Here is a 16,520-nt window from a genome sequence, read left to right as displayed (position 1 = left end):
AGAGAGAGTGAGAGAGAGAGAGAGAGAGAGAGAGAGAACACCAAAAGCACTGGGAGTTGTTGAAAGCAATTACGTATATAGTATTTGGTACACTTTTTGTATAAAGGTAACATTTATTTAAATTACATGTAAATCAAAGAACAGAATACATTGGCTTCTGAATTGCCATTACATTTACAGATTTCCAACCATGGCACCGTCTGGTTTCCCATAGTTCCTGTATACTCTTCTTCAGTCCCCTTATTACATTACATTACATTACATTACATTTGGCAGACGCTTTTGTCCAAAGCGACTTACAATAGTGAAGTACAAAAGAAATAGGAATTAAGATAAACCATTTTTAGATAGGGCTTAAAGGAGGTCGAAGGGAAATAAAGGGATAGAGAAGTGAAGGAGGGGAAGAAGGAAATGGGGTTAGAAGTAGTTAGTGTGTTAGAGGTGTTAGGAGAGTAAGTGCTCTTTGAAGAGCTCTGTCTTCAGGAGTCTCTTAAAGATAGCGAGAGATTCTCCTGATCTGGTAGTGGAAGGTAGTTTGTTCCACCATTGGGGAACTCTGTATGAGAACAGTCTTATAAACAAACTCAAAACAAAAAATAAAAATCCACGGCCTTGTGCAACTGTGACACAGCTAAAGAGATTACATAATAAAGATAATGAATAAACCATGTTTATATATTTGTGAAACAATCCATAATAAGAGTGTTGGTGGGAGGGTGTCTTCAGTTTACTTTAGAATCTGTATGGCACCTGGGTGTGTTATTGTATTTATTTCCATGACTGCTCTTAGTGCACTTGTGTTTCCTTAATGTTTCTGAATACCTATAGCTCTTTCCACAGTCTGAACAGTGATACGGTTTCTCTCCTGTGTGAGTGTGCTGATGTGAATTGAGACTACTCTGACGAGTAAAATTCTTCCCACAGTCTGTGCAGTGAAACGGTTTCTCTCCTGTATGAATGCGCTGGTGTATGTGGAGTTGAATCAGTTGATTAAAACTCTTTCCACAGTCTGAACAGTAATATGGTTTCATGCCTGTGTGAAGGCGCTGGTGTATGGTGAAAGTAGTCTGTTGATTAAAACTCTTCCCACAGTCTGAACAGTAATATGGTTTCACGCCTGTGTGAGTGCGCTGGTGTCTGTTAAGATGGACCAGTCGAGTAAAACTCTTCCCGCAGTCTGAACAGTGATACGGTTTCTCTCCTGTGTGAGTGCGCTGGTGTCTGTTAAGATGGACCAGTCGAGTAAAACTCTTCCCGCAGTCTGAACAGTGATACGGTTTCTCTCCTGTGTGAGTGCGCTGGTGGGTGTTGAGAGTACTCAGTTGAGTAAAACTCTTCCCACAGTATGAGCAGGGATACGGTTTCTCTCCTGTGTGAATTTGCTGGTGTCTTCTGAGAATACACAGTTGATTAAAACTCTTCCCGCAGTCTGAACACTGATATGGTTTGTCTCCTGTGTGAATGAGCAGGTGTGTGTTAAGATGATTCAGCTGGGTAAAACTCTTCCCGCAGTCTGAACACTGATAGGGTTTTTCTCCTGTGTGAATGCGCCGGTGTCTGTTGAGATCACCCAGTTGATGAAAATTCTTTCCACACTCTGTGCAGTGATATGGTTTCTCTCCTGTGTGAATGCGCTGGTGTGTTTTGAGATTACACTCTTTAACAAAACTCTTTCCACAGTCGATACAGTGGTGAGTTTTCTCCTTGAGTGGACTTGACATCATTGGTCTGTGTGATGTACCAAGGTACTTCTGCAGGTCCTGGAGATTGTTGTGGTTGCCTTGTGCTTAACCTTTTAGCAGCTTAACATTGATCTTTGTGAAATCTCCTGATTAGATGTTTGTAGAGATAAACTTCTTCCAGGTAGCAAAGCCAATACTAGAAGCAGGACAAGGCTTGGAACTAGATGGGAATCATTCTGTAAGAGAAAAAACAACAATGTGAAATGCATCAAATACAGGTTGTTTAACTGAAATAAGCTAACATTGCAAACATTAATTAATTTAACATTGCCCAGTATCCAGCAGTGTGTAAAGTTTCTACAGTCCTCATCTGACCTGTAAACTTGCTTGTAATAATCGCTCTGCAGGGGCAGATAAAGCACAGGCTACCCTTGGCTTAAGCCTTGGGGTCCATGCAATGATTGGGGCCTACTGATTTTTATTTTATTCTTTTTTTTCTAGCTTTGCACTTCAGTCAGATATGTTATTAATGATGGAAATTATGAGTTTGTCTGTGTGATGGTGCTTGTGGCTGCTCACGCTTTTTGCCCAGTTAACAATAACGCTAATCCAGCAAGCTATCTGGATCTATGCCGCTGTGCTGAAGTCTCTCAAACTATGTTGATGAATGAACAAATCAGTCCCTAAAGCTCCTCACACGCAACATTGATACGTGTATTTACGTCGCCTTCTTCACCAACAACAAAAAACTATATATTTGAAAGACGACTCGTAGCTTTACAAATGGAAATGGCTGCGTTAACAGCTCGTACGTTTCGGGTGAGTGGAGAACAAACAGCTGGTCTGAAGTACATGCTCAGGTCGCGGAGGAGAAAAAGGCCTGGCGGCTTGCTTAGCGCATGCGTAAAAGCAAAAAGATGCATGAATTTCGATTTGACTATTCACATTCATGGAACATGTCCATAGATCGGATACGTATTCCATTTAGGACCACATATGAAAGTGGCTCAGACCTGATTTGAAAAAAATCGGATTTGGCACGTTCACACAGCCATGAAAAAAAATCAGATCGGAGTTCCGTTAAGCAAAAAATCTGATTTGAGTCGTTTCAGCCTGGTAGTGTGAACGCAGCCTTAGACACTTTCTCTCTCTCTCTCTCACACACACACACACACACAAACCTGATGGCATGTTTCCAGGTTCTTGAAAGTAGGATATGCAACTACACTAGCATTCCTTTCCTATATTAAAGCTATTAGTTAAACTTAGCAAATGAAAATATTCTAATTTAAAAATCATTAAAACGACCCTGAGATATGCCTAAAAAATAAATCATGATTTTAATTATGATTAGTCACAGAATATTGTTGTGATTAACAGAATTATAAAATAATATTTTTAAGAGATCATCTATATCGCTCTAAATCAATTGGTATCAAATCAGCTGTCTACACCAGGATTTCTCATTCCTGGTCCTGGAGAGCTTCCACCCTGGAGATTTCAGATCTAAAACGCTACAGTCTAGAAAGTTCTTGTGTTTCTGAAGGCTTTAATTACTTGGATCAGGTGTGTGGGATTAAAGCGGGAGGTGAACTCTGCAGGGTGGTAGATAAAGTTTACCCAGTGTTTTTATCTCCTGAATCGCAGCTGGAGCGGAGAAATTGGAGAGTGTCCCGAGACAGTAGGAGAGTGTCCCGAGACAGTAGGAGAGTGTCGCGGGACAGTAGGTGAGTGTCGCGGGACAGTAGCAACAGGACAGGGACAGTGTTTGCTCTTACTGCTGCTGAGACTGGTGGAAGAGAACATGCCAAGATGCATAAAAACGGTGGTTAAAAAACAGAGTTTAAACAAATTTAGACTTCTGAACTCTTAAACCTTTATAATATGAACTTGTTTTCTTTGCATTGTTTTAGGTCTGAAAACTGCCTGTTACTTATGGAATAAAACAACAATGTTCATTTTACTCAAACATATACCTATAAATTGCAAAATTAGAGAAACTTATTCAGAAACTGAAGTGCTCTCTTATTTTCCCAGAGCTGTAATACCTTATTTCTTGTTATACTTCTAGCTTAGTGTAAAAATATTATTATTATTTGATTATTTGTGGGCACTAAGCATTAAGTGTAGAAGCTCCAACCATTTAAAATCTTTAGATAAACGTTGAGTAAATGTCAGAATTTCATCATTAACCGCTGGCTAATAGGATAATAAAGGTTGTTTTTCCATCATCAACCTTACACAAATTAATGCAACAAAACAATTACCGTTTATTAAATGTTTAAAATATAAACGGGGAGGTTGTAGGTCTCAGACCGCTGATCAGGGATAACTATGAGCTCCTGGTAGAATAATCTGCTGCTCCTGTGCTGTTTAAATGCTGCAGCTTCTGATGTAGATGTAGTTTCTGTGAGTCTAGGAGTAAATGTAGAACAGCGTGTTGAAGAGTGGAACTTCTCCATACCTTCTACAGTTCAGCTGATCCTGATCCTCCACAGATGAGGAACAAAAACACCCCAAAATACTCCAAAACACTCCAGCTGTAGACCTCCTGATACCCGATACCAGAGACTCTCTAATAAAGAGGAGAGAGTACCCACTTCAGTCTCTTATCCGGGTTTGTTTGACCGCCAGAGGGCGCTTCCTGCATGAATGGGATCATACGGAGCAATTGAGCAAAATCAGAGTTTATAAATGTTATATAATTTTTACTCTGAAAAATGTACTGATTTTCTCAACAGAGAACAAAATCAATTGATTCAGCCCCGCAAAAATAATTTAAAAATAATTTAAACTCCAGTTATAAACCTTTTAAACCCAGTGCTCTGCCTGTAACTCCTCAGTACTGCAGAGCCTTTACTGCCTAAAACCTGTTTACTGTAGCAAAATGGACAAATGTAGGTCTGGGTTCGTATATTTTAGCAAAATTTAAAGGAATATCCTGAGCGAGTAATAAGTTACTATTTTAATAAGTATTTTTAGCCGTTTACTTCCATTCCCTCCGTCATTTTGGACTCCCTGGCGGGCTCCCTCTAGCGGCCTGCAGTAATATTCTGGTTAAAGCGGCGGAGAGAGGAGGCGGTACAGTACAGTACAGACTCTCCATAAACCCGCTCTGCTGCTACTGTGGAGCTCTGGAGCTCCGGAAGTGTTCCAGCTGGCAAATAGCTGTCAAAATAAAAGCAGAGTTACAAAAAGATACAAAGTCTAAATAGAAATTAAAAAGTGCAAAGTTAAATTAGAAAATATAGGAATTAGAAAAGGCCGGAATTAAATAAATCATGCCACATTCAAAAATATGGTTTATGCTACCAATATATATATACCTGATTGTAACTTGTCGATGAGAAATAAGACCTCGTTTGGCAATTCTTAATTTAAAAAAAGCATTTTCCTCTCATGAGCTTTTACAGGGCTGCTGTGATCACTGTAGGTTATCTCCATTTCTAACCTGCAGCTTATTAATGTTCTGTTGTTACAGTTAAATAATACACTGTCCAGATTTTGACGTGGTGGCATCGCTACCAGTAGCCTAGCTTTCGGCTCCCCCGCAGCAACGGAGGAGTGCTTGCGTTACTTCAAGGGGGTTTTCCACTGAATTGTAGTTTGAGTTTTGTGAAAAAAAAATATTGATAAATACAGTCAATTACAGTCATGAAAAAAAGGAAATAAACCTTTTACTAATAAGGAATAACTGACTGTGTGTTACTGCAGTAAGCATTTAAGGTGGAACTGAAATCCGAATAAGACGCTGGTGAATTTTTTTTTATCAAGGTCGGCTCCAGTTTTTTTTATTTCCCATTTTTGTTTGGATCATCAAATAAAAAAAAATAAAAAACAAACCGTTATTTATTCTTTGGTATTATTTTGCTTTTTAATGAATTTTGGATTCTCAACTGAATAACAAAAGAACAAATGATACACTGATTTTATAGGCATGCCCAGATAGTTTGTTGACCATAGTTTATACATACTCTTCCAACCGAACTCATTTTCATACTCAGTTCTAACTAACGCAGCAAAAGTACACTGATAAAGGCCTTCAGCAGAACATCTCAACTGTGCAACTCTGACACATCTTGAGAGATTACAAATTAAAGATAATAATTTCATTTAAGTGTATACATTGATGAAACCATCCATAATAAGGGTGTTTTGGGCCCAGTTTACTTCAGGGTCTGCTTTGGGACCTTGAATGGTAAAAGGAGTGTTATTGCTTTTTTTCAGGACTGCTCTTCATGCACTTGTGTTTCTTAAAAGTTTCTAAATACCTATAGGACTTCCCACAGTCTGAACAGTAATATGGTTTAAAGCCTGTGTGAGTGTGCTGATGTGAATTGAGACTACTCTGATGAGTAAAATTCTTCCCACAGTCTGTGCAGTGATACGGTTTCTCTCCTGTATGAATGCGCTGGTGTATGTGGAGTTGAACCAGTTGATTAAAACTCTTTCCACAATCTGAACAGTAATATGGTTTCATGCCTGTGTGAAGGCGCTGGTGTATGGTGAAAGTAGTCTGTTGATTAAAACTCTTCCCGCAGTCTGAACAGTAATATGGTTTCACGCCTGTGTGAGTGCGCTGGTGTCTGATGAGATGACTCAGTCGAGTAAAACTGTTCCCGCAGTCTGAACAGTGATACGGTTTCTCCCCTGTGTGAGTGCGCTGGTGGGTGTTGAGAGTACTCAGTTGAGTAAAACTCTTCCCACAGTATGAGCAGGGATACGGTTTCTCTCCTGTGTGAATACGCTGGTGTTTTCTGAGAATACACAGTTGATTAAAACTCTTCCCGCAGTCTGAACACTGATGTGGTTTCTCTCCTGTGTGAATGAGCAGGTGTGTGTTAAGATGATTCAGCTGGGTAAAACTTTTCTCACATTCTGAGCAGTGATAGGGTTTTTCTCCTGTGTGAATGCGCCGGTGCCTGTTGAGATCACCCAGTTGATGAAAATTCTTTCCACACTCTGTGCAGTGATATGGTTTCTCTCCTGTGTGAATGCGCTGGTGTGTTTTGAGACTACTCTCTTTAAAGAAACTCTTTCCACAGTCGATACAGTGGTGAGTTTTCTCCTTGAGTGGACTTGACATCATTGGTCTGTGTGTGATCTTCTGCAGGTCCTGGAGATTGTTCTGGTTGCCTCGTTCTTAACCTCTCAGCAGTTTAACATTGATCTTTCTGAAATCTCCTGATTGGATGTTTGTAGAGATAAACTTCTTTTAGGTAGGAAAGTCAATACTAGAGGCAGGACAAGCAGGACTTGGAAAAATTGGGAATCATTCTGTAAGAGGGAGAAAAAAAACAATAACATAAAATGCAACCAATACAGGTTGTTTAACTGAAAATTCTGTAGTCAATTTTGTTATATGGACAAAGCTATTGAGACACATTCATATTATTATAAAAGGCATTATAAACACTGCTGCTGTACTATACTGTATACAATGTACTAGAACTACAGCTCACTTTACCATAAATTTCACTTATTTTCCATGATATTCATACTGTACCATATTTTACTATTTTAACCAAATCATGTGTTATACTATTACAATACCTCAATTTCCAAACAAACAATTTCTCATAATTATTTGTAATGAAGTATATCTGTATATCTATATCTTTTACTGCTGTGAAAGGATAGTCTGCCAGTTAAGCTGATTTGGATTTCACAATTATGTTACTTGTTTATCAATGAGAACAATTTATTAAAATTCCTCATTTCTTCATCGTTTTTAAACATATTACATTTGACCTGGAGCACAAAAAAGCTAATGATGAGGACACCAACAGAAAAAGCTAAGTTCCCTTCTTAATGTTTTACATGCTTTATATCATAAAGAAATGTTTTCATGTGTAATAACCAAGGATAATTATCCAAATCCTTTACAATTCCTCATGACAATAAATTACTCTCCACTCATGGGTGAGTGTATTATTAATACATTCCTGCCATTGCATAGATCTGTTAAATTACACCAGCAGACCTGACTTAATGTAATAGAGAACTGATCAGATAAACTGGGTACTAGAATATAAAATTTTAAGGTAAATAATATAAAGTAAATAAGCTAAAGTTAATAAACATTACCTAATTTAACAGGTCCAATATCAATAGCAGTGTGTACAGTTTCTACAGTCCTGGAGCCTCATTTATAAAGGGTGCATACATATAAAAAAAGCCCCGAAATGTGCGTGCGCAACATCTCACGCAAGAACTGTGATTTATAAAGAAATACTTGCCGTGAAAACAAGCATACATTTAAGCAAGGTTGGAGGCGTCCGTATCTATGGACTATTGTGCCAAAAGTTTTACATTAAATAAAAATTAAAATCAAAAGGTAAAAAAAAATGGGTTGCAAATTCAAAAATAAAAAGTAAATATATATTGTTGAATATACTTGGTTACTTTATTATCTTTTGCAGTTATTTGAAAACTATTTCAGTTTGGATTTTGTCAGTCATTGCTTTTGTTTGTGTATTTTTGTGAATTTTCTGTGAAGTTTGTTGGATTTTTCTCCTAAAGACTTTTGCTTTTGGAATCTCTTGCTTTTTGCTTCTGAGTTTTTGCACAGTTTTCACGGGTGGGCGGGGCTTTGAATCTCCAGTTATTTAGTTACCTAGTCAGTGAACTAGTGAATAACCTAGTCAGTATGCTAGTGAGTTACCTAGTTACCTAGTCACTGAGCTAATGAGTCAACTAGTTAGAGTTAGCTAGTTACCTAGTCATTGAACTAGTGGGTTACCTAGATAGTGAGTTCGCTAGTTACCTAATCAGTAAACAAGTGAGTTAGCTAGTTACCTAGTCATTGAACTAGTAAGGTAGCTAGTCAGTGAAAAAACGTCATATTTGAGAGCTTTATAAAGGGAAATGGACGCATTAGCAGATCGTATGTGAAGCATCTTTTGCTGGAAGGGAGAACGAACAGCTGGCCTGAAGTTCACGCTCAGGTTGAGGAGGTGAAAAAAGGATATGCGGTTTGCTTTTGCTGTTTTTGTAGCTATAGCTGTAAGCAACAGCAAGAGATGTGTGGGTAAGCATGTAGCGCATGCATAAAAGCAAAAAGACGCATGAATTCTGATTTGACCATTCATATGTCATGTCACAAGTCCATGGATCAGATAGTATCCGATTTAGGACCATATATGGAAGTGGCTTAGACCTGATAAAAAAATTAATTTGGCACGTTCTTACAGCTATGAAAAAAATCACATTGAGCCCAGATTAGCCTGGTTATGTAAACGCTCTCTCTCTCTCTCTCTCTCTCTCTCGCGCGCGCGCGCATGTACGCGCGCACACACACAGCTGATGGCACGTTAAAGTTTTGAGTTTCTTTGATTTTAAACCAAGCTGAACTGCTTATATTTTTGCACCAGGAGTGGCATAAAGTTATCCAAAAGCATTGTGTAAGACTGGTGGAGATATAGACTGTGGGAGGAGAACATGCCAAGATGCATGAAAACTGTGATTAAAAACCAGTGTTATTCCACCAAATATTAATTTCTGAAGTCTTAAAACTTTATGAATATGAACTTGTTTTCTTTGCATTACTACTAAAGCTCTGCATCTTTTTTATTATTATTATTATCTTAGATAAATGCTCTAAATGACAATATTTTTTTTGGAATTTGGGAGAAATGTGTGTAGTTTAAAGAATAAAACTACAATGTTAATTTAATTATTAAACATATACCTATAAATTGCAAAATCAGATAAACTGATTCAGAAACTAAAGGGGTCTCTTATTTTTTTCAGAACTATCTACCCTGTTTGTTGTTATTCTTCTAGCTTAGTGTAAAAATACTAATATTACTATTTAATTATTTGTGGGCATTAAGCATTAAGTGTAGAAGCTCCAACCATTCAAAATCTTTAGATAAACGTTGAGTAAATGTCAGAATTTCATCATTAACCGGTGGCTAATAGGCACTGGATGTTTTTCCATCATCAAACTTACACAAATGAATGCAACAAAACAATTACCAATTATTAAATGTTTAAAATATAAACAGGGAGGTTGTAGGTCTCAGACCGCTGATCAGGGATAACTATGAGCTCCTGGTAGAATAATCTGCTGCTCCTGTGCTGTTTAAATGCTGCAGCTTCTGATATAGATGTAGTTTCTGTGAGTCTAGGAGTAAATGTAGAACAGCGTGTTGAAGAGTGGAACTTCTCCATACCTTCTACAGTTCAGCTGATCCTGATCCTCCACAGATGAGGAACAAAAACACCCCAAAATACTCCAAAACACTCCAGCTGTGGACCTCCTAATACCCGATACCAGAGACTCTCTAATAAAGAGGAGAGAGTACCCACTTCAGTCTCTTATCCGGGTTTGTTTGACCGCCAGAGGGCGAGTCCTGAATGAATAGGATCATACGGAGCAATTGAGCAAAATCAGAGTTTATAAATGTTATATAATTTTTACTCTGAACAATATCAACTGATTCAGCCCCGCAAAAATAATTTTAAAATAATTTAAACTCCAGTTATAAACCTTTTAAACCCAATGCTCTGCCTGTAACTCCAGCATCAGCTCCTCAGTACTGCAGAGCCTTTACTGCCTAAAACCTGTTTACTAAAGAAAATGGACAAATATAGGTCTGGGTTCTTATATTTTAGCAAATATCATTATTCGACTGTCTAAAAGTAAAGGAATATCCTGAGCAAGTAGTAAGTTACTATTTTAATAAGTATTTTTAGCCGTTTACTTCCATTCCGTCCTATTCATTTTGAACTCCCTCGGGGGTTCCCTCTAGCGGCCTGCAGCTCTGAAAATCCGGAAGTGTTCCAGCAGGCAAATAGCTGTCAAAATAAAAGCGGAGCTTTGCAACAGTGCAAAGTCAAAATAGGAATAAAAAATGGCAAAGTTATAAGGCTGATCATCTGTTAGCTATGGAAGCCCATTCCCACCACCTAAAAAAAAACTAAATAAACCCTTTATTATTATTATTATTATTATTATTATTATTATTATTATTATTATTATTATTATGTAAACTGTTATCTCAATATTTTGACATACTATTTTACATAATATTTACATACATGTTATTTTGACATTTATTTTTTTTAGGTGGTGGGAATGGGCTTCCACAGACCAGCTCCAAAGACGTACATCATCTTGCTGCAGATGGTGCTACTGTGCATCATTTAACTATTCAGCGCACTTTGCACAATGACAGGCTGTATGGGAGAGTAATGCAGAAGAAGCCTTTTCTGTGCACACGCCACAAACAGAGTTGCTTGAGGTATGCTAAGGTGCTGTGGACTGATGAAGCTAAAATTTATTTATTTGGAGTGCGGTATACATTGAAAAAAAGAGAACATCATTCCAAAACACTTGCTGCCCACAGTAAAATCTGGTGGTGGTTCACCATTCTGTGGGGCTGTGTGATCAGTGCAGGTACTGGGGAATCTTGTTAAAGTTGAGGATCTCATGGATTCCAGTCAATATCAGCAGATTCTTCAGAACAATGATCAAGAATCAGTGAGAAAGTTGAAGTTAAAGCGCCGGGGCTGGATACTTCAACAAGACAACGACCTTAAACACCTAAACACTGCTCAAAATCTACTAAAGCATTCATGAAGAGGAACAAGTACAACATTCTAGAATGATCATGTCAGTCCCCAGACCTGAATATTATTGAAAATCTGTGGTGTGATTTAAAGCAGAAACCACCAAATGTGACTGAACTGGAGATGTTTTGTAAAGAAGAATGGACCAAAATACCTTCAACCAGAAGCCAGACTTTCATTGGAAGCTAAAGGAAATAAAGCTTTTACTGATGCAGGATGACGGTCTGTGGGTTATATAAACCATATCAAGATCAAACATATTTATTGAAGCATGATATGAGTGTCAAAGTTGAATTAAGATAATATAAAAATGTATATAATGCAGTGTGTGACAGATGTCTATGAATGGCTTATATAAGAGCTGCTTTGAATCTATATCCTTATACAAAAGTAAAATAGCTGGTCTGAAATAATAATAATAATTCAATGTTTTTATATGTTTATTTAAGTGGGCAATTTATATTACAATTTGGTACAATTTGATCATTTATTCCAATATTCTAAAAATGTGTATTAGATGTGACATTAATATCCTGATGTTTCACTAAAAAAGTTATCCTGTTACAACTAATTTCTACTAATTGCATTTGTATGCATATTGTACAGTATGCATAGTGTCTCAATCGAATATCAAATGAACAAATGATACACAGATTCTCCTGGTTTCTTTTTGTATTTCTTATTTTTGTTTGGATCATCAAATAAATAAAAAACACCATACATAAGCTGTTATAGTATTTTATTTTTTTTTCTAATTATATATATATATAAAAAAATAAAATAATGAATGGTTTTGAGTACATTTTGGATTCTTAACTGAATATCAAAAGAACAAATGATACACTGATTTTATGTGCACACCCAGATAGTTTGTTGACCATAGTTTATACATACTCTTCCACCCGAACTCACTTCATTTTCATTCTCAGTTCTAACTAACGCAGCAAAAGTAAACTGGTAACAGCCTTCAGCAGAACATCTCAGCCCCCTAAAAATATATCAAATCCATCTCCCCTGCATCTTGAGACATTACAAATTAAAGATAATAAATCCATCAAGTTTATACATTGATGAAACCATCCATAATAAGAGTGTTTGGGGACTGTCTTCAATTACCCAGTTTGCTTTAGGACCTTGAATGGTAAAAGGAGTGTTATTGCTGTTTTTCAGGACTGCTCTTAATGCAAATGTGTTTCTTAAATGTTTCTAAATACCTATAGGACTTCCCACAGTCTGAACAGTAATATGGTTTGAAGCCTGTGTGAGTGCGCTGGTGTGATTTGAGACTACTCTGATGAGTAAAACTCTTTCCACAGTCTGAACACTGATGCGGTTTCACACCTTTGTGAATGTGCTGGTGGGAGTTGAAACTATTCCCTCTAGTAAAACTCTTCCCACATTCTGAGCAGTGATAGGGTTTCTCCCCTGTGTGAATACGCCGGTGTGTGTTAAGATGGCTCAGTTGATTAAAATTCTTTCCACAGTCTGTGCAGTGATACGGTTTCTCCCCTGTGTGAATGCGCTGGTGTTTTTTAAGATCACTCTGTTTAGTAAAACTCTTCCCACAGTCTATACAGTGGTGAATTTTTTCCTTGGCTGGACTTGGCATCATTGGTCCGTGTGATGTACCAAGAGAGGTACTTTTGCAGGAACTGGAGATTGTGGTTTGCGTGTTTAACCTCTCAGCAGATTAACATTGAGCTTTGTGAAATCTCCTGATTGGATGTTTGCGGTGATAAACTTTAGCCAGGTAGAAATATCGATATTAGAAGAAGGAGAAAATCTGGAAGAGACAAAGAAAAAATAAAATACAACACTACAAATGCAGGTTGTTTAACTCCTAATAAATACTAAGCTGTTGGGACACCTTCATATCACCATAATAGGCCCTTATATTCCATAATATACCTATTGTACTATATTTTACTATTTTGTAAGATGTTAACTTCCCCTTTGGGGATCAGTAAACTTTCATCTCTTTATCTCATAAATGTATATGCCTGTAACTGCCTATTGGATTATATCTGTATCCTTTCACTTCTAGAAAAATATGGTCTGCCCGTTGCACTGCTTGATTTAGATTTCACAATTTTGTTAATTGTTGATCAAATTTTAGAATACAAAGATGCCAATTTTCCAAATTTTAAAAATATTTTACACTGCTGTGTTCTGACCTAGAGCACAAAAAAATACAATGATGAAGACACCAACAGAAAAAGCTAATTCCCTTTCTAAATATTTCACATGCTTTATATCATAATTACACTTTTCCATATGATCTAACCCAAGAAAAATGACATTACATTATTTTCCACCATGTCAGCTTCAGGTTAAACTAATGCACACGGCACTCTGTTGAGGTTAAACATAGACAGACTAATATTTTTACACATAGATCAAAAAAGGTTCAACATAAAAAAACTGCTTTTGAAACAGCAAAACTCCCCAACTTATTCAGATTTGTTTACAAGACAGTCTTGCCGGCACCAATATGGTGGAAACGTTCAGGTACGGGAGATACTTTCTGGCTGCCTCTAGAAACTCCTCCTTTCCTATCAAACATTTATAAACTCTGATTTTGCTCAATTTCTCCACATGAACTTTTTGAACATGAACTCATTTTAGGATTTGAATAAATTTGACTGTTGGACTGTTTACACCAGGGTTTCTCATTTCCGGTCCTGGGGGTCTACCTTGCAGTATTAGAGGGACTGCACGCTGCAGTCTAGAATGTTTCTATGTAACATAAGGAGTTTAATTTTCAGGTGTGTGAGATCATGGCAGGAGGTAAACTCTGCAGGGTGGTAGTTTCTGTGAGTCTAGGAGTAAATGTAGAACAGCGTGTTGAAGAGTGGAACTTCTCCATACCTTCTACAGTTCAGCTGATCCTGATCATTTAGAGATGTGGGAAAAAGACCCCAAAACTCTCCAGCCGTAGACCTCCGTACACCTGCCACTGTGAAGGTCCGGAAATCCGCTCCAATCTGGAAAATAGCTGTCAAAATAAAAGTCCTGCAACACATTCTCCACATATCTCCATCAGAGCAGTCTGGTGCAGGTTGAAGTGCTCTGTTCGCCCTGTTAAATTGCCCGGTGTTATTTGGAAATCAGCGCGACTAGACTGCCTTTTAATACCGTGCGTTACGCCCCCAAAGTCCGCAGACAGAGGCTGCGTCCAGAAACTTTTGCTACTCCTCCTCTCCTACTCCTCCTTTCCTACTCCTCCTCTCCTACCCCGGAAGAAGGTGGAGGAATCGAGGAGAGGAGGAGGAGGAATGGAGGGAAGGAGCTGTAATTGGGGAAATGGGACAGCTGATCCCTTTTAGATAGGATGTTGACTACCGTTGAACTGAGCCAATCACAACGCTCACTTTCAGCACGTTTCAGAACATTACTATCACACACAGCTAAAAATTCAGATATTCCAATAAAATCCTGTTTACTCCCAGCCGCATTTTTGGCCGCATCTCTGGCCAGTGACTCTGGCAGCCCTGTCTGACCTCAGCCTTATGAGGGATTCAGTTCCTCATCAGTCCCTAAGTTAAAATAAATAAGTAAATAAAGGAATTAATTAAAATTATATATATATATATATATATATATATATATATATATATATATATATATATATATATATATATATATACATTATAAATAATATATGTTTTTATATGTATAACATGATACACATAGGGTCATAAATATAGTTTTACTGAGCATACAGTTTATCTAAACTATAAATTATATTACTGCTTTACTGGCTGTTTAATTAGATAAGGAACCTAGTTAATGAATATGTTTATGACGTATATTTGGGCGTTGCCTTCCCCATTTTCGCGTGCTCTGTGGGCGTGGATGCAGTGATGTCATTGGAAAATCCTTAAAAGTCTTCCGGAGTAGGATACACTGATGTAACCTCCGTTGGAAGCCTACTACAGGTGGATTTTAAGCGGCTTCTTTCGTCTCCTACGGTATTCGGACAGGCGGCAAGATGGCGTCACGAAATCAGTTTCCGGGTCACGGAGGAGAGGAGGAGGATCGGTAGGAAAAAGGAGACACTTTTGGGGTTTCTGGACGCAGCCAGAGTGTGAATGAGGGAGTTTGCCACGCCCCGCTTATCGAAACTCGCCCAAAACCCTCCGTAAACCGCGGTGAAAGTGCGTTTGCTGTTGCTGGGATAGCTTAGCTGGAGACTGGAGTTAAAGAAAAAGAGCAGTCTGGTGCAGCTTGAAGTTTCCTGGGCGCCCTGTTAAAATGCAAGGGTGTTATAGTCGAACCTTAATTTCAGATTTATTAAAGATATATAAGATATCCTAAAAACAGTAATTTAAGTCTAGCAATTTTCAATTGGAATACAGACTAGTCATAACTTCAAGTTATATATCTAATTAACTTTATGACTACTTGTAATTTAATTGCAAAAATCTGAAATGTAAGTGTGAGATGACCTCGATTTAATGGGGGTGAGGTCTTATGCAATCATTGATTTTACATTATACATTATAGGATTAAATGTAGAACAGCGTGCTACTGTGGAGCTATGGAAACACTAAACTTTTGCATCTGACAAGATAAAAGTCCTACAAAGTTATGAGGCTTATTTGTTAGCTGTGACATTTTCACAATAAAACCCAATCTCTGTATATCAGCTGATTTAAAAAAAAAAAAAAAAAGCTAATAAGAAAATTACAATGAATCATAGTTCATTTTCTAATTCCCATGTTTTTGGACTATGGGAGGAAACTGAGTCCCCAGAGTAAACATGATAGTATGACCTTCTTCCCTCATATCAATGCTAGTTATACACTCATATTTATTATGTTTTATACAATAATTTATACAGTAGTATGTATACAAATAATAATCTATTTTAAATCCATTCTTAGAAATAAACCTTAAGTTTTAAAAAAACAGAACCGGCTAGCATTTTACAGTAAGGACAGGATTTATTAAATAATATTGATTATACTGGAACCATTATCTGAGAAATATAGAAAGTAAACATATAGCAAACCTAAAGCAAGACCTTTAAACATGTAATGGTTTTTGTTTGACTAAACACATTTCAGATTTTTTGGAATGTCAAAGATCTGAATGTTAAATTTGGTGTGGCCCAGGGTCCTGACCTTTACTCGACAAAACAATTTTGGGATAAATTAAGAGTGGGGATTGTGAGAATCATATAATCATGTTACATCAACATTAATTTTACACACACTACATTCACCATATCTCCTGAAAGGAACTCTACTTACAGACTGG

General features: G+C 37.4%; 1 protein-coding gene across 14 annotated transcripts in view; it reads right to left on the bottom strand.

Annotated features, from left to right (window-relative positions):
- Positions 1-16,520, bottom strand: part of LOC107196801 (zinc finger protein 239-like) — a 40,213-nt gene continuing 23,693 nt past the window's right edge. For 2 of the 14 annotated variants that reach the window (XM_049466157.1, XM_049466158.1), the window contains exon 2: positions 1-1,918. In XM_049466157.1, the coding sequence (XP_049322114.1) occupies positions 723-1,724 (1,002 nt within the window). In that variant the 5' untranslated portion in view covers positions 1,725-1,918 and the 3' untranslated portion in view covers positions 1-722. Of the gene's footprint in view, positions 1,919-3,302; positions 3,472-4,146; positions 4,701-5,112; positions 6,960-9,859; positions 10,643-12,898; positions 13,042-14,126; positions 14,421-16,520 lie in introns of those variants that run through there. The other 12 variants (XM_022676312.2, XM_007230998.4, XM_049466154.1 and 9 more) reach the window with 11 other exon arrangements.

This window comes from Astyanax mexicanus, chromosome 17 (genome assembly GCF_023375975.1).
Source record: "Astyanax mexicanus isolate ESR-SI-001 chromosome 17, AstMex3_surface, whole genome shotgun sequence".
Lineage (NCBI taxonomy): Eukaryota > Metazoa > Chordata > Actinopteri > Characiformes > Acestrorhamphidae > Astyanax > Astyanax mexicanus.
The sequence above is the reverse complement of the archived record's forward strand: the minus strand, read 5'-3'. Positions and strand labels throughout refer to the sequence as shown.